This window comes from Belonocnema kinseyi, chromosome 5 (genome assembly GCF_010883055.1).
Source record: "Belonocnema kinseyi isolate 2016_QV_RU_SX_M_011 chromosome 5, B_treatae_v1, whole genome shotgun sequence".
In the NCBI taxonomy this organism is placed as follows: domain Eukaryota; kingdom Metazoa; phylum Arthropoda; class Insecta; order Hymenoptera; family Cynipidae; genus Belonocnema; species Belonocnema kinseyi.
In genome coordinates, this window is record NC_046661.1 from 116,951,336 (window position 1) to 116,970,729 (window position 19,394).

Consider the following 19,394-nt stretch of genomic DNA (forward strand, 5'->3'; position numbering starts at 1 on the left):
GCTTGAAAAAAATGCCCGAATGTTTCCAAAATGTTTTTTTGTAAATGGTGGTGGTTCAAAACTTTTAAACTGAAACATCAAAATAGCGTTTTAAACATTTTTATTTTTAAACTATATAGAATTTACGATTTTATTATAATATACGATTTTAATTTACGATATAATATTTCTGGTTCTACATCTTTTTGAAAAAGATGAGTCACATTATTTATTCTGCATCAATTTTCCATGGGAAAAATGTAAAATTAATGTCAGTTTGCAGTGCGACAATCCTTGCTTCATGTTTCGCAAAAGCTAGGCTCGAATTCAGCAGTATTTCATGTGGCGTCCGTCATTAAGATTTTACGACCCTTTGGATGATAGACGGGGTCATTCTACTTACATCCATTCAGAAACAGTTCCAGTTCGAGGAGAGTAAAAGTGAGCGAATTCCGGGTGCGGGGAGTCCTAAAGTGTGTCGGTCCTGCACATATACTTGCATAGGTACACACACTGAACGTACATGAATGTCGCTCGTTGGCGCGCATACTGCTGAAAATCTCAAGCGCCACACCATGACCTTAGATTCAATTAATCGAATGTTATTACTAGATAAAAAAAGGCAAAGTAATGCTTATTCTTTTTACATTTTACCAAGAATATTCGATACCATTTCAGCTTAATGCCAATACTGAACAATCACCTTCTGTAACTTTTCTGTAAGGGAACGTTCACATTTTACGTAACATTATTTTCGACGTTTTTACCCCCCCCCCCTCCCTTGCCCTCTACCATCTAACAGACCATAACATTTATTTTTGACATCTCCCTTAAAGTATTGTCAGTTTGTTTTTAAATTTATATAAATATAACCTTAAAAAGATTCCTAAGAAAAAAAAAGATTTTCGAATATTTCAATTGTTTCAGAAAATCATTTATCAGATTTTAAAGAAATTTTTTATTTTATAGGATTTTACAGAATATTAGGAAAAATTCAAATCTTTTTTACAGATGTTTACGACTTTTAGAAGATTAGAAGAAATAAAGAAATATTTGATAAATTTTTGAAAATGCTTCCAAATTTTAAAATATTTTCAATTTATTTAAAAAGTCTTAAAGTCCTGAAAATATTTTTAACTGACTTTCATTTTTCTCAAAATTTTGGAAAATCATTAAAAATGTAAAAAAATTGGCTCAATCTTTTAAATTTGCCCAAGAATTAAAAAAAATTTTGTTTATTGTTTTAAAATAATTCGATATTTGTTTAAAGATCCTAATGTTTATTTTTGAAATCTTTGATAATCTAAATTTCTAAACATCTTTCAAAGTTTAAAATTCGCTTTGAATCTCTTTAAATTTACGAAATATTTCCTGAATTTACTCGACTTTTTATTTTTTAATCTTACCAAATTGCAACATTTATATTTAAAATCTTGTAGACTCTTTTGAAATTTTAGGAAATCGTTTGATATATTTAAAAACCTTTTTTAATTTCCTCTCAAGGTTCATTTTTCAAATTAAAAAGTCATTTCAAATTTTCACACGAATATCAGGAAATTTTTTTAAATCTTGTCAGACATTCTAAAACTTCTAATTTTTAAAATGCATTACAATTTTTTCTGTTTTTTTTTTCAATTCTGAAAAATTAAAAAGATTGTCTTAAAATCTTTCAGATTCTTCTTCAAACATTTTTGAAATCTTTTGAAATAATTTTAAATAATCTCTTGAAATTGATTTTTCGAAATAAAACATTATTTTAATTTTTCCTATAAACTAAACAAAATTTGTTCGTTTTCGTTAAACTTTGCAAATTCTTAAAAAATCCTCACAAGTTCTAATTACTTTTGAATCGTTATGCAATATGGCCAAATGACCAAAATTTTGCTGCAAAATATTTTACATACTTTTTTAAAATGTTATGACATAATTAAAAATGTCTTGTGATCTTTTTTCAATTTCATCTAGGAATTCTTTACAAAACAATCATTTAAAATTTTCCCATGAATTTAAAAACATTTTTTCATTCTCTTGACACCCTGCCTAATTCAGTACACCTAAAATATTTTCAAATCCTTAAAAATTAAAAAAATCGTCTCAAAGTCTTCCATAATCTTTTTCCAAACATTTTAAGATCTTTCAAACTTAAAATTATTCTTTTTAAATAAAACACAAGCAATTTAAAATTTTCCCAGAAATCTTGAAAAAAATTCAATCTCCTAAAATGTTCTGTTAAGTATGAAAAAGCTTTGAACCCTTTTTTCGTATTCTTCAAAATTAGTTTTTGTCCATAAATTTAAATGTTCTCTTCTGTCAATAATATTACATAATGGGTTCCAAACCCCCCCTCCCTCCCTAAAACAGACCGTATCCGTAACGAGGCCTAGCGGGGCCACAATTACACGACCTCGCGCCGCTAGGGTACTTTTTGTGAAGGCCTGGCGAAGCGGCGCAGCGCGGCGCAAACCTACTTTCTTCCTATACGAAAAAATTTTCCAGTTATGGGCCGTCCATAAACTGCGTTACCAATTTCAAGATTTTTTATCTCCCCAAATAGATTAACTTTAAAGTAAAGGAGACGAGTTTAAAAAAAAATAGTTTAAGATTTAAACAAATAGTACAATTCGTAAGCCAAAACGACCAATTTTTTCGAAAGCAGTCGAATTTTTAACAAAAACCAAGAGTTGAATTTTTTAAGAAGTAAATTTTTAAAGCTAAAAAGTCGAATGTTTCCGAAAACAGTGTACTTTAAATCGGAAAAGATGATTTTTTAACAAAAAATATAATTATTGTTAATAATTGATCTTTTAACAAGCAAGAATAATTTTTAACTCATAAAATATATAGAATAATATTTGAACATAAAGTGGAATAGTTCAATTTTTAGATAAAAAAATTAATATTCAAGAAAGTTATTAAAATTTCAACAAAAAAAAAATGAATTTTGAGCCATCAAGATTACTGTTCTACAGAAAAGACGAACTTTGAACAAAATACATAAAATTTCTACCAAAAAGATAAATTTTCTATTAAGAATATTAATGTTCTATCAAAAGAGAGGAATTTGAAACCTATTCTATATACGCAGGGAAAAGTAAATATGGAAAAGTAAAAATTTCAGATAAAAAAAATTTTTTTAATAACAAAAAATAAAAATTTTCAGCCAATAAGATTAATGTTCCACGAAAAAAAATACTTTTATACAAAGTACATGAATTTTCAACTATAATTATGAATCTTTAATGAAAAAATTAATTTTTTCACAAAGTAGTTCAACATTAAGTCAAATAATCGTCTTTTCAATCAAAAAGATTAATTCTTAATGAAGCTTATGAAATAAGATATTTCAAACTAACAATTGCATTTTTAACCAAAAAGGATCCATTTTCAACGAAGAATATTAAATATTCTATCAAGAAAAATGAACTTTCAACAAAATACATCAATTTTTAAACAGAAAGTTGAACTTTCAATTTAAAATATATGCATTTTTAACTAAAAAAGACACATTTTTAAAAATATATTAATTTTCAGTTCGAAAAATTTATTTTTGACCAAACATGAGTCGAATTTTCATCAAAATCGTTCAATTCTCAACCAAACAGATGAAATTTCAATTAAAAAACTGAATTTTTAACAATATAGTTGAATTTTTGATAAAAAGAGAGATAGTAGTTTATGGAATGTACCACCAGGCCATTTTTTCTTTTCGGATTACACCACTTTATATATTATGCACTAAAGGGGAGAACTATGACTTTTTCCGCTATGTATAATTTTTTTCAGTTCGTGCCGAGGACAAGTATTACTAAAAAATAAAAGAATCGCAAAAAAAATCCCTCCCGCATTATTAAAATTTTAGACATTAAAAATTAACTGATCAACGGATTAATTTATCTCTTGACATATTGCTCAAAATATGAGCTCACAGATTAAAACTTTTCATTATTCACCTTTGATGTCACTTTTTTACCATACTTTAACTTTAAAAGTTATTATATTTACTTAGCAGAACTATTATATAACAAGGAAATATCATTGTTATAACTGATTCATCTATAATTATTATGTATGGATTTTTAATTGTAGGGCAATAAAAATAACTAGTTATTCAATTTTAGTGATAAACATTATTATTTAAAAATTAAACTTGAATATCAAGATATTACAGCTTATAGATCGTTTTTTTGTTGCAATATTTATTTATATTTAAGAAAGAAAATGCATTCGCAGATTTGAATCAAAAACTTGCTTTATTAACAGACAAAAAAACGTTAATGTAAATTCATGAAGTATTATGAGAATGGCAGATTTTATTACCACTTAAAGAATTTTTGAAGTATTGAATTGTTTGTTTGTAAGTCATTTTTTAAATATTAAGAATACACCAACATAATAAGTAACAGTTTTATTTAGTCTGACAAGATGACTCGATTAATGTATATTTAGAAAAACTCTATGAACTAATCCAGTTATGATATGTACAGATTTATAAATTTGTAACAATTTAAATTTCTAAAAATGATTTCGTTACATAAGAGTTTAGTTAGAAAAAACATTCAATTCTGAGGTGAACAGAAATATTGACTATTTTTGTAGTGATTATAAAATAATTGTTAGTTTCCTTTTGACAAAAGATACTACAAACGAAAACTCGATTTTTGTCAATACCTCCTAAACTACATCTAACTTTCGATATTCTCTTTGCACTGCAGCAGTCTTATACTGCTTATGTCCACCTATAATTGTATGACAGAGAGGATGCTATTGAATACGGGACTACGGCTGGAAGTAACCCAGTGGCCCTTTGTATGCAAACCTCATAATTTGATTGTAAAATTTTCGGGCATTTTTAAATCTAAAAACTATTAATATTTATGCATTCAATTTGTTTTCGAATTTTGTCCGTATTTTGCGGATTTTGCTCATTGCAATTTAATCATCTTCATTTTAGACAAATACAATTATATACTACCTTGCAAAAAAATTCAAGACCTAATCTCTTTTTATGGCTGATTAAGTTCTCTTAATTTTAAATATGTTAGAGTTAAAAAAAAATTTTCTTCAAAGGGTTGAATGCTCTCAAAATAATGAGTAACACAGGCCCAAGGCGAAGACCAGGATGATCAACATTTCAGAATAAAAAGTTAAATAAATATATATTTTTTGGGGGGACTTCTATTGAAACTTCATGGTTACATGTATGTTTTATATATTTTACGAAAAAATTGTTCTCATCACAACGAATATTGCAACTTTTCCAAACTTTTATGTTACAACTCTGAGCTGTTGATTATTTCGAAAGTTATTGAACATTTAAAAAAAAAACATTGAAATTATCACTATTTTTGCATTCAACCTTTTAAAGAGAAATTAGTTTAGCTCTGAAATAATTAAAATTAAAAGAGCTTATAATCAGTTATAAAAAAAGAGTTGGGGTGAAACTTTTGTAATCTAGTAGTTTATTTAATTATATGTCGATCTCATTAGTGCAAATCTGACTGGTAATATTTACAGTAAATTCTTTAATGAATTACGTAAAACACTAAACGACACATAATTAATAACCACTTGTTTTCCCTTAAATTTCCGCATTTTTCTAATCTTTCCAGTAAATTTTTACATATTCTGTTTAAAATTTGGATAACTGTTCGAAAATATGAGTGAACCCAAAGGCTCAAAATTCCACTGACCGTCTGATGATAAATTGTTGACAAAATAAAAAATTGTTGCAACTTTTTCCGGCCCATTACATAGGTTTGGATTTCTTGATCCTTTTTAAATCAATTTAAAAGTTCAAACTGTCAAAGTTAAAACATTTTTTTCATTCGAAGCAATCAAAACTAAACTGCAAATTAAAGCAGTCAAAATTTTGTAGGTCTTTTTAACGCGAGAAACTTTGCTGTTTAGACCTTCCATCGCATTTTGCGTTGTTTAGCTATATACATTTGAAATATATACTTTTTAATGGGATTTTCCCAAAACGTCGAAAATTGACGAAAACTGGATAGGTTCAAATTCAAATAAATCTAATTCCTTTTATCATAGATAATGAGCATGTAGAAGGAACTCTTTAAAAAGAATGAAATAGGAGAATGCGAGAAAGAGTGTGCGTTATGGGATTAAAATATGATATACTGTGATATATTGGCTTTCCTTACTCGATAAATGTGTTTACATATATTTTTTATCATTAAGGTCTTTTTATTATGTGTTGCTGTTGAAATTAAAACTAATGATTATTTTATTAAGTTTAGGGTTATTATTGAAAATTAAACAAAATTCACGTTAATTTCCAGATCCAGTTGCCACCCAGATTTAATTTTAAACCGCGAGAAATTTTCTTCAAAGACGTCGATGCTCAAATTGAGGGCTGTGAGGAGAATAAGCGATATCACCAGAAAATTCCCATATTATCTTTCGCAGTCTCGGCTCTAATTAAAATTCTAAAAAATAAGCAAAACGATTAGCTCAACAAAAAATCACAATTATATTTTTTTCTTCTTTTCAAATTAAAGTTTCATATTATGGGGACGGTTTTGTGGATGCTTTAAATTCTCTTTGTTAATAACGATTGTTGTCAGGGATTTTTCTTTTCTATAATATGATAGTTCATTCTTATGATTTTTTGCTTTTATTTGCAATATTCAACCAATTGTATCAACAACTTTGATGTATATACGGGTTTTTAACATTTTTGTAAGAATAGCAACCAACTACATAAAGATAAGAACATCTTTCGAAAACTTTCCATCGCCTAATTACTGTAAACTTATTTTTTTCAATTTCCCATGACTGAAAACCGAGCATTTCCAAATTCTAAAATACACTGAGCAAGTTAAAATTTTTCTTAGCCGTCCCGGATCCTCGAAAAAGGTTAAAAATCCGGTTTTTCTGGAATTTTGAACGTCTCTCGATGAAAGCCCTGGCAGTGGACTACGTTCGAGACGTACATACATACGTTCGGGTCTCGCCGGCCAGTTTCGTTCCTGTGAGCCGTTCCATCGTGCCGGAGTGCAGGTGGGCCGAGCGTTAGCGGAAAGAGCCGAGTGCGCTCGGGGAAAACCGAGCGGCGGTGCGAGGAGCGAGGACTGTTGTCAGAGTACACTCTACACTCAGTAATGCTTTGCATGGCCAGCCAGTCAGTGCTAGGGACGTTGTAGTGAGAGTTGTTTTTTTCACTCTGAGTGTTCGTGTTGTGTGAAAAAAATCTCAACGGAGGCAGAAACACTGCTCCGTTCATCGAGAAGAGACTCCACCAACAAGGACCTGTTTACTCTCAGGCGGATTCCGTCTTAGGACGTTCTTTTCCTCGAAAAACAGAGCTACCAATAACCCTGTGCATGGTTCGCCCACGGTCCAAGATGCTGTCACCATTGCCAGCAAAATAATAATGTGGTGCGACGTTGGTCAGGTGAGTTCTGTGCGGTTATTGTCTGTTTCGAAACAAAAAAAAAATGATTCCGCGACAAAAGTGGAGTTCTGCCTCCCAGTGATCAGCTTAAACCACAGTGATCACAGTGATGATCTTACACCACAAAAAATAAAATATTAAAAATTGTGAATGAAATGTGCTCGTGAAAGTGCTCGTCCTTCGTGCCTTGTAAGTTCCAAGTCCGAGCGACGGGACAGAAGACACCAGACAAGTACTTGAAATTCTCAAACAATAAATAGGGAATACTCGGCCCAGGTATATTATCTCTCCCCCTGAAAATTTTAAGTTGAAAATATTTCCCCAAATTTCGGTGAAAGATTCAATGGACGGAAATTTTGATGAAAGAAATTCTCTTCTCTGACTTGTGATTAATTTCCTCCCAATGCCACGGCCAAATCTTGGCAAAATTCTGAAATCTGTGGATCATGCACAGGTTTCGCGCCGCATTTGGAATGTCAGATTTGACGCGTGGTAACCTCGTGTTCGGTAGTTTGAATTCGAAGCGATCCCGCGTTTCCTTGGCCTGAGGCGGGTGTCGGAGGGAAGAGGGGGAATCGGACGTTCCTTTGGAAGTGCAACAGGGGTGAAGGGGAGAGCGGATCAGAGGCAAGCAGGCAACCCTCTTCTTTACTTGGCCACTCGTTGTAGAGGAAGCCTAGCGCCGTGTGACGTAGTGGATGAGGGTGGGGACTCTGTGTTGTGGGAGGGGGGCATGGTTATGACCAACCGCCAAGGGGGCAGCGTCACCATGGTTACCAGGACGACAACAAGCCACTAAGGGGATGTTTTCCAGTGAGTCTCCCTATCTCCTTTTTTTCTTCGAATTCCCCTCCTTTTTTCAATTTACCTATTTTACCCAACACTATCCCACTATTGGTTTTTTAACCACTTTAATTTCTCTGCTTCCTTTTTAAGAAGATATTTATGAAAATTTGTATCTTGATGACATCGTTTTTCTTTAATGTTCTTTTTCCATGGGGGCTGGGTTTTACGTTTGGTTTAGGTTAGAGTTAGAGGATCTTAAAATTGTGTCACAAGATCATTTTCTGATGATCTTGTATTGTCGGTGAGGAGTAATCATCATACTAATTTTTAAAAGGGTGGATGATTTGAAGTAGGTAGTGTAGATTCTGTAGAGTATAATGTCTCGTTGCGGATCAAGACATTTTGCTTTTAACGTACTAAGGTATTGTGAATCAGTGGATAAAGCTTGATGTATCATTTTTCTTTGCTAGAAAAAAATTTTTTGAACGAGAGATCACATTTTTACATTTATTGTTCCATTGCTTCTTGTTTATTTTATTGTTTGTACTGTGGATGAAAGATTTTTGGTTCACGGTGAGTAATTTACTCTATCGAGAGATGAATGCCTTTATACTTTGGGTGAAAAAAATGGTTTAGAAATATGTTGGGTATGATGGTCTATACTTTAGAGTTAGAGCATTTTGTCTGGGTCAAAACACTTTTTCATAAGGAATTTGCTTGGACAAATGGAATAATTGTGGAGAATACTGTTTCGGTTAGGATGAATTAAATGGAATTTCTAATAGATGCAAGAATGTGTTGCACAAAACTACTGTCGGTGAAATCATTTTATCTCTGTTGTAGGTAAATTTATTTTATTAAGACTAGTATTTCAATGTTAATGTTTAAACACTTTTTACTAATGTGTGGCAATATATCTTCAATAATTCTGAAGTTGAACAAAAAAACATACTTAAATGCGGATGCGGTTTTGGGCTATTCCCTTATATCTGACAGGCGAAAATTAGACACATAACTTATGTATGTTTTTTGTTGTTTGGCAAAATTGCTTCGATTGTCTTTTACTGTCGGGAAAAGAATTTTTTTATTTTAGAGGCGTTTTTGATGATTATATGAGTACAATTAATATTATCCTTGTCCAGAATAGTTAATTAAATGAATTTTCCTACATAGGTGTCAGTTATTTTTCCATTTTTATCCACTTTATGATCAAAGTTTAACACCTTAAGCTTTATTAGGAACGCGAAAATAGATTTGCATGACTATATTTAGTTGCAGTAGTTTAAGTAATTTTTGTTTTTGATAACGACGATCGTCTTCTTTATTTTCTCTATTTTAATATCTTGCCTTATTCTGCCCATTGCGGATTTAAGTTTAGAATAAATGACCTAAGAATTATAAAATGCATATCGGCATATTACACGGCGGTATAATGTTCGTCCTCTTCCTGAAAAAGTGGAATTAGAACTCGACCGAATCCCGATACCTGACATAAAGTCACATAATCCACGTGGTTGCTCTTGCTTATGTCCATAACGATCTTGCAGCCAGTCGAACCATTTCACCTCCTAACTTTACCCTTTCTACGATAGTATGTCAAAGATCGTGAAATTCTTCTTTTAGGCAATGGTTTTGAATTCACAAACGTCAGTGATATATAGCAAATGTAGATTAAGGAGAAATGTTACCATAAATGTTTCCAAATATGTCAATATTTCATTAGTTCCTGCGAGTGCATCTTTCCGGTACAGATTTGAAAAAGACTTATGTTATCCTTGTGTTCTGCATATCTTCTCCTGAACGCAAAATTTGTTCTTTCTTTGCTCGGAAAGAAAGGCGACCTTCGCTTTCTTCCGAAAACAAGTACACTCAATTATGTAGATAGCGATGCGACAAGTGTCCCCTTGTTTACGCGAGACTTACTGTTGAGTTGGAGCGCGTGTTCACGTACAACAGGTACAAACGCCAATTGCGAACCGGCCGGTAAAAGACCCTCGTCTAATAACCGTGTTTATACATAACAGAGAATGTCTACTTTCTGCTATTGACCTGCGACTCGTGCCGTTTAGATTGTAGAATGTCAACAAACACTATTTACGTCTCCTCACTCTTACAACGCTATTGTGTGGGTGACGTTGAAGAGTCGACTTATGCGAAGTTGTGTAGTAAATCCCAGCGCGCGGGGGGTCATTAATGAGAGAGCTATCAACTCGCAATCTGTCAATAGGCCTCCATTCATAAATTCGCTGTGGTTTCCGTATATACGATATAGTTATACCACGAAACCACGAACCACCGACTCAAAGTGATTTATATCCCGAGTGCTTTTACAACGCGTCACCTACCTGCCTCATCCAGATGCAACCCTCTTTATGCCATATACCTGCCCTTCAAGGATTAAACTGAGCTCTTGAAAAATTCTTTTCATTATGAATTCCACAATGACATTAAAGAGATACGATTGATAAATATGATAGCACGTGGCTTTGCCGGTTTATGCAATGCATTGTTTTGTTTACATTTCGAATGCACCGCTCGATTAAAAGTCTATCGAGCGTGCGACGACTCTTCCTCGTACTATCGGAAGTACTAGGTGAAAAGCTGCCGCACGCGAATGTGTTATATGTGCATGTATGTTTTACGATAACAGTTATGCACTCTCACATGAACTCTCCTTCACTATTTAGGTTCGGCAGCACGAGACAATGTAATAAATGCAGATAATCTGAATCTTTTCAATCATTTGAATCTTTTCAAACATCTGAATGTTCCCAAACAAGCTGAAAAAAATACATTTTTGTCATCAGACTGACCGTTAAGGTTTTTTCGATTCTCTTTCCGCTCAAATTTGACTTTAACAAAGTTTTCGTAACAAGAACAATGTGGGTCTTTTAAGTGAAAACGAAGAATTTTGTCTGCGTTCGAAAATTCGAAGCACGTGTCCCTAACGGTGTTCTTCTCTAACCACTGCTTCTGAAATAACGGGTACAGGAGGATATCTGGTCGCGTGGGCGACATCGCGTCGTCTCACCCGCAATCTTTCTTATCTATACTCTTCTCTAAGTTAAATTCTCTCCAAGGACTGTTTTTGTCGCAGGTCAAGTTCATCGCACGAGCCTCCTTCCCCTCTTGTTCATTTAACCATCGAGTTGGTGGCCTCCCTTTGTTAAGTCGACGGGCCAAGTTCATGCCTCGGTTTAATGGCTCCGATAATCCACCGTATTGTCATTGCAGTAGAGGAATAATACCACCTGTTTCCAACCATTCGTTTCGTTTTGGTCACGAAGAATATGACCCGAGAACAGGTGCCATTCATTTCACATAAACCCGCCCTGATATTCGATCCACATTCATTTTCGCTCGTCACTTTTCCGCATTGAACCGGCCACTGTACAAAAGTTTCTCGACCTTAACCCTCCTCCTTTACCCTCGATATATACCCTCAGCATGGGTTATACAGGTTTGACTTTATGTGGTTATTGAATGTGAACCTACTAATTTGATATACATACCGTTTGTGATCCCTTCGTGGCAAGTGGATTATAGCATTGTTCTTATGATGGCTTTGTCCTTAGAGGGCTTAGAGCCTAGGTTTTGATGTTACGCTAACTGGAAGAAAATATTTGGTTAGGGTTATGGAAACACTCTTAATGGTAAGGCGATAAAAGTCAAATTAAAGAATTTATAGTAGAGTATTATGCATGGCCACAAAAAGGTGAAGCAGCTGGACTACTTGAATCTGATATTATATATGTGCAGAAATTCCAATCAGAAAGGTTAATAAAGAGGCTTAGGCCCCCAAATTCTCAAGCATTAAAATTGTTAAATTATAAGGGGCAAACAAGGACAGTGAAAAGTTCAAACAATTGAATCTACAAAATAGATTTAAATAAAGAATACATATAAATATAGCATTTACATAAATACCATTGATAAGTGAGACCTCCATTCGATTAACCTTACACCATGTCAATAAATTTCATTATGATTTTATAGGAATATATTTTAAATGTTACTTGAAGATGAAAAAATAACAACGAATCAAAGTTAAACGACATAATTTTTAGAACTACAATCTTGTCGACCCAAAGCACGTGTTTTCACATATAATACCTCTTCTCCACGTTCTTCCATATACACTCGCACGCACACAAGATGATGCATACGGGCTGACTATTGTTTCCTCTGACACTGTCAATCGCACATCTCACTCGTAAACCCACACCTGAAATAAATTCGTAAGCCCACACATGCTGATAGACCCACACACATGCACATAAAAGGCATTGTCGATCGTGACAGAAGCAACAGCTGACGATATCGACGTAAACGGCATCACCACAGACGTTATGTACATTCGGCAGACCTGTAGTAGAAGATACTTATAAACTTCAGTGTGTGTCGGTTGATGTATGTGCAATAAGTACATAAACTCAGGCGAATGCAAGTACTCGATGTACAGGAAGCCCTTGGAGTGTGCGTGTTGCATTGTGGATGTCCTCCAACCCTCCGAATTCCCTCCCAATGTTCCACCTTTGCCACAGTAAGCCCCATCCACCCTTTAAAAGAGGGGAACCCAACTCACTGCACTTTACCTCGCCTCACCTCTCAGTCCCCATTACAACGAGCAATGCACTTTGTCGTTCTCGCTTCTATTCTGCTGTTCAGTCGGATTCGGCTCGGTTGCCGACGAGGTTCGTCTTCCGCTTCTATACATAAAAAAATCCCAGTTGCATTCCAAACATCATGGCAATCTTAAGACAATTGCCTGTTTGAAAATTAAACCATTTTTCTTACAATATACATATATGTATATTCTGATCGCCTGTGACTTCCTTAAATTTGGAAGTACTGCGTTATATCTTTAGGAAATTGCAGTTACATATACAGATTGCAAGCATGTAATAAATGATCATATGCAGACTGACGGCATGGGCTGACTCGACATCAAAAAGCATCAAATTTTGAAAGGAGACTGCTTTTCAAGATTTATGGAAACTTTATCATTTGAAACCATGCATAGAAATAATCACTCAAATTCTAGATTCGTTCTGGTAGCTCATTGAATGAGCTAATAATAATTATATAATAGCAATCTGACATTCGTTGAACGTATATAGTTCATGCAATCGAACTCTCTAGTTATTAATATGTATTACATTTATTGTCAATTTAATTTATAATTACGCATGGAAATGTGTTGCGGATTTTGTAAATTTCGCTACTGATTAGTGATGCATACAATATCTAGACATTATCCATTGTATGTAGGTATTCATACTGAAGGTGGAAAAATTTTGTCTGTTGAAGTATCTATCATGTAGATTGTAGCACGTGACTCGTTGATCGACAGAGCAAGACGCGGTCACGATAATCGCTGAGTGGGATAATCGCCGGGTGTGAGTAGTCACGGCAATCGAAGTCCATTGATCCCCATTCATTATTTTCCCTTTCAGTGGCAGGCAAGCAACTCAAGCAGACACATGCAAAGCGAAATCGCATAATCTGGCCCGAGATGCCGATCATTATTACGAATACCGACTGCCGTCGGCGCTTATCGCAAAGATGAATCGCCTTACGGCACGTGAGCCGCAATCGGTATAGTTACGAGTTACGACTGTGTTGCGGCTTATGTAGAAACGAATGAACCAGCCGGCAAGGGCGATGCCACGGCGAATAGTTGACCGTGAATGAAACCTATTTATGTGCGAGTAACAACAGGTGACAGTCGCGATGTTTACATTCTATATCGGCATAAACTGAATGACAATGGGAGTAGGGAGAAAGAGAGTGGGAGGAAAGAAGACGGCCAGACTTGCAATTTTAACAAGTCCGCCACTTGATTACGTGTCTCCTAATCAGATCTACGGTGATAAATTTTCTCGAGCACAGACCTCAATCTATGACTTCTCCCTAAACCTGCAGCAAATATATTAAGAGATAGAAAGTACAATTCGGTAGAAATTACAGCCGTGTTGCAAGGGCGGGTTCACAGAATATGTAACGCTTTTTTCTAATAATTCCCCCCCCCCCCCCCATACATAACGTTTTTTCTATAGTAAGTATATGTAATTTTAACATTAATGTGACACCCGAGAAAACCCCTCCCCCTTAAATCACTTTATTATTCGCAGTTGTAGCATTTCGTCACGTTACTAAGCCCTACTTAATCACCCCGTCCCCCTCCCCACCTGCTGTACCGACAGTTATAATTTTTCAATTTTTTCCTTATAATATTTACAATATTCGCATACAATAGCGCTATATTATTGTTTCCAAATCGTATGCCCCTCACATATAGCATCACCACCCATGAAGATATTACTAGTTTCTGTTTGAATTTATAAAGACTCTGAAACTTCTCGTATTCTGTGAGATGTTGCAAAATCTGTTTGTAATTTAATTCTTACGTAAAACTTGAGTTTATTTTTGGACCTAACACTTTCGAATCGAAAAGTAATCTCATCCTGCTGGTGGCTCTGGTAAACGAACCTTTCGAATCTTGGACAATCGGCTGCAAAATGTCTGCCTACGGTAAGACTTTCCTCGCCTTAGGGGCCGGTATCAATCTACAAAGGCTTCACGAACCCCCTTGTCGTATGTTGCTAAAGACTACAAAAGTCACGTAAGCAAGTTCACGTGGGAATGAAGAAATGCTTGGATGGACGTTGAACATATGCAACTTTGAAGATCACGTGCTGCGCATAACTTACATTCCCACCACTCCTTTCGGCAAGCACGTGCCGTACTTCGCTGCCCCGACATCGAGTCACATTCGATTCCGTGTTTCGGTTCGATCGAATGCTCTACGATCTCAGACAGTCAGTCGCCCTGTGCGATGGCACTGTGACAGACGTTTCGTTCTATACACTTGTACTTTACTGTTAGCTTCGAACAACAGACGTGAGAAAATGATTGACTAACGGATGTTTTGAATCTCTATTCTAGCGGAAATTTGAATTTCAAATCTGCAAGCTGAACCAATTTTTATTCATTTAACAACATTTTGCATCAAGTTTACACAGTATACAATTTCTCTTTATAGAAATTATTTCCTTTCTTAACAACCTTCACTTCCTCTTATTCAATATGATTTAAAATAATTCAGTCCTGGCAATGCTCAATACAATGTTGTGCGCATCGTATCAAACATTAATTTTTCGAAATCCGCTCTTATTTTTGTTTAATTCCTTAATGTACTTTTTAAATTCCCAACAATCTTCTGAGCAGAATTTTCCATAATGACCTGTCTTCGAAAGATGATGAGATAAGATATCGGTTTGTCTAATTCTGCGTGAGATCCTTAGAATGTGTGGCATCGGAGTGGAAACAGGCGAATGACTCTTGCGAGTGACAAGCAGATCTCCACGTGGTTTAGGGCATTCCTTGTTTCCATCCCATCCTCCTTCCCCCCATTTCACCCCTTCCGATCTTCTCACGTGGAAGCCAACTGTTAATTCACTCGCCTACATACAGGTGGCACAGCTATCTCATCGTTATAGATACGACGGGATACCCACTGTATTTGCGGTGGAAAGGGTGACACGCAGGGCGCTTGGAGGGGGGAGACTGAGCTTTTATCATATGCAAATTCCCATCGGCACGTGGGTGGAACAGAGATGGAAAATGAACCCGAGATACTCAACAGTCACCGCTTCTTCCGATAAGTGCATTCCCACCGCGGACCTCGTATGAGCAACAACGCTACTATTTTAGGAAGTGGAAGCACTGTTGATAGCTTTTTTCCCCAAAGTATCTCCTAATCCAGCCGCCACTAATACTTCTGTATGCACTGTGAGGTATTCTAGAGGGAAATTTTGGATTAAAAATTCGAAAAAGCCTCCTGCTTATGATTATCTAGGGTACTTTTTAGAAAATTTGGTCGTTAATTGTTTAAACAGTTTAAAACAAAAAACAGTATTTATGAAAAAATTTGGTTGAATTAAATGTTTTAAAGTCATAGTTTAAATAAACAATACAAATCATTTTTTTAAATTTATATACAAACAACAGGTTTTTTTTTTGTCGGAAAAATTACTTTTCCTGTCTGGAATACGTTTTGAAATCGAAAAAAGAAATTCATTCCGATACATGCTGAGATATCTATTTGCAAATAAGCCAATTTTAGTGCAAATTCGATTATTTATAACGCTTTACATTAAAAGCGGTCAATTGTTCAAAAATAGTGTAAACGGAAAAAGTTCTTGTCTTGGTTCAAATCAAGACATATTTTATAGATTCTTTTATCATAATTACTGTACACTGTGAAAACAAAGTATTATTTGAGGGCTAGTTTCAGGTATTACAATAAGACTAAAAAAAAACGGTCTCGAGTTGTACTCAAATGAGGCCACTGGTGGGAGCCCAGAATCGTTTGTTTTTAATTGAAAATAATGGCATGAAGTTATCCTATTCAAAAACAAGACACAAACAAAAAAATTAATGAAAAAAGAGATCTCTAGTTTTTACATGTTTAAAAAAATTGTTTCAATAATTAACGACCAACTTCGATATGATAATCTCCATATTCATAATCAGGAGGCTTTTTCCAACATTTTAAGCCAACATCATCCTCTAGTCTAGACTAGTCTAGACCTCTCCATGCATACAGAAGTGTTTGTGGCCGCTTTACCTGTGTTGCCTCTAAAAGTGAAAATATTCTCGACGAGGGTTCAAAAGTGGGAGAATTATGGTACATTTGTTGTAAAGAAAAACTAGGCCTATGATACGCTCGTGGCGAAACAAATAAACTATTTTGCATGTTATGTAAAAACCAAGCCGCATATTTTGAGACACAGATTACTTTAAATATATCCTGATTTTTATATAATTTTCCGCCAAATTTGTTTTTTATCAAATTGTAATCAATAGAGATTTCACTTTTTATTTTTCTCTTTTTAACTAAAGCGTCTGTCCTGTTCGCGCATCGATGCACAAATATTTATTATCTTTGACTAATAGAATATATAGTGTATAATTTTTGTCATAAATGTAATAGCTTGATGGATTTACGTTCTAAGTTATCAAAACATAATGTCTTGTACAACAATATGCAAAAGAAAAAACATTATTTAATATTTTTTTATTGAGTGTCTTGCAGAATTCAGGTTGCTATTATTTCCTGTCGCTCGATTTTGTCTCCGGAGAACCACGTGCTTAGTTACTAAACTGGCATATAGGCGGCAGGAGTCTTCAGCGCTTGATCGCACATAAACACACACGGAGGCTATCCTTACTTACACATGCGTACCGTGTTCTAAAGTGCAGACTGTATACTGTATAGAACAGCCCTCCCTACATACGTCGGTACTTGCGCCAGAATTCCCGTCTGCGCAAGCGCACGCACACAAGAAACACGCTTGCCAACGTCAGCCACACAAGCACGAGTCGCTCGCTATTGCCATCTCGCTATTGCCATCTCGCTTCCACCCACGCTCAGAGCCTGGCTTCTTGTATAACGAAGTCTCAAGCTCGTACTCGTGTTTTTTACTCAGTGGCGTAGCCTCCCATATTTTATCATCGTAACTTTGATACAAAATTCAAGGAACCATTTTTTCTAAAAATATTTTTTGAATTTTCAGAGAAAAATGGTTTGCTCTTTCATTCTCTGCTTCATTATATCTTTTATTCTCCTTTCCAAAACTGAAGCCTGATCCTTGATTCTCGACCTTCTCTTTCTTTGTCTTCTTTTTGTTTTATCGACCTCACTCTCGTTTCCTTTTTCTTTGGCCTCTTTTTTCCATTCCCTTCTTTATCGGTCCGTTTCTCATTTGTCGTTTCTTTTCATAATGCACGTGGGTGTAGAAGATTGTGGAAACCTATGTCGTATTTTAAATTACGTAACGTCGGTAAAGACGTCCCACCACTGGAAATGATACTACAGCTTCCCTGATTTGATAATGTAGATTTCACAGATGAGGAACATCCCTCTGTCAATGTTTCTTTCCAATGAAGAACGCAAAAATCCGGCGGTGCGAAATGCCCGACAAATCGTGCGATTATATAACGCTTCGCGTCGTGGAAACGAGCTGTAGCTTTTTGTCGCTGGAAACACAGCACAAAAAGCAGCGCGAGATTTCCTGATGCTTTAACGCTATTCCTTACCCGGACTTTGCTCATTGTGTCCGCATATAATATCACGAGTATTCAAACCATTTCTGCGATGGCGCAACGTTTCTCATTCTCGAATATTCTACATTTTACATTACATTAATTCAAAATTTTTAGCTCCAATTCATTAAAAGTTGACAAGGTTCTAATTATCTGAGGTTTGATTAGAAGACTAATAACAATCTCCCTAGTTCGCTTCCAGTTTCCAAAATAAAGAGGATGTGTAGTATAGACACCGAAAAACGCACTCATTTTCAATATAATTCCTCTAAAAATAAATGAATTATCCAGCGCCTAAACCACTTTTCTCTGATAAAATTCTTGTAACTATTCACATTTAACCCTCCCGCTTTTCGCTCCTAATTCGAAAACTGCATCCGCTATACCCTTTTTTTCATAAAAAGTATAAAAAAAGGATTTCGAGTCTCTTTTTCTCCCTCAGCCGGCGTCCCACGAAAAAGAAGAAGGGGAGTGTCAGTGTCCTTTAAGTATGTTAGACGCGTGCGCGCAACGAGGGTGTATATTTTTCTAGGGTGGGGGAAGAACGACCCCACCAGGTGGATTGTGGTGGGGGATTTTAATAGGACATTGGCGCCACCGCGGCGGCTCCGGGAAGCGTGGCCACGTGCGCCTGCTATCGAACGGGCGCCACCCCTGATCTGACGACCACCCTTCTGCCACCCATTTTCTCCCCTTTCCTCCATTTGCCACCCGAAACCCCACTCTCACGCTGACTCCACACAGTCGTCCTCATCCCATTGCTACCCCACGCCACCCCCTTTCCCCTATACCAGATCTCACTCCATCTCCTCATTCCACACCACCTCTCAACCCACCCTAACCCTACATACGCCGCACTGAACTATGGCGTGCCATATATATACTTCGAGTATAGCTGTATTTTAGAATGAGGTGGATATATTGGAAAAGGACGAGGTATACGTGTGTTTATACATGATTTTATGCAGGTTTGGGGGTGGGAGGAAGTTTCGTTAGGGGGAGACATTTTTTGGGACTGATTTCAGAGTACCTCCAATAGGAATTTGGAGAAAATGATTCAAGTAGAATTATCAGATCCAAATTATAATTTAGAATGTACGGACCGTTT

The 19,394-nt window shown here is 35.4% G+C and overlaps 1 protein-coding gene across 1 annotated transcript in view; it reads left to right on the plus strand.

Moving 5' to 3' along the window:
* The first annotated feature begins 7,100 nt into the window (after positions 1-7,100).
* Positions 7,101-19,394, plus strand: part of LOC117172488 — a 43,154-nt gene continuing 30,860 nt past the window's right edge. The window contains exon 1 of the mRNA XM_033360477.1: positions 7,101-7,390. Coding sequence (XP_033216368.1) covers positions 7,370-7,390 — 21 coding nt within the window. The 5' untranslated portion in view covers positions 7,101-7,369. The remainder of the gene's footprint in view (positions 7,391-19,394) is intronic.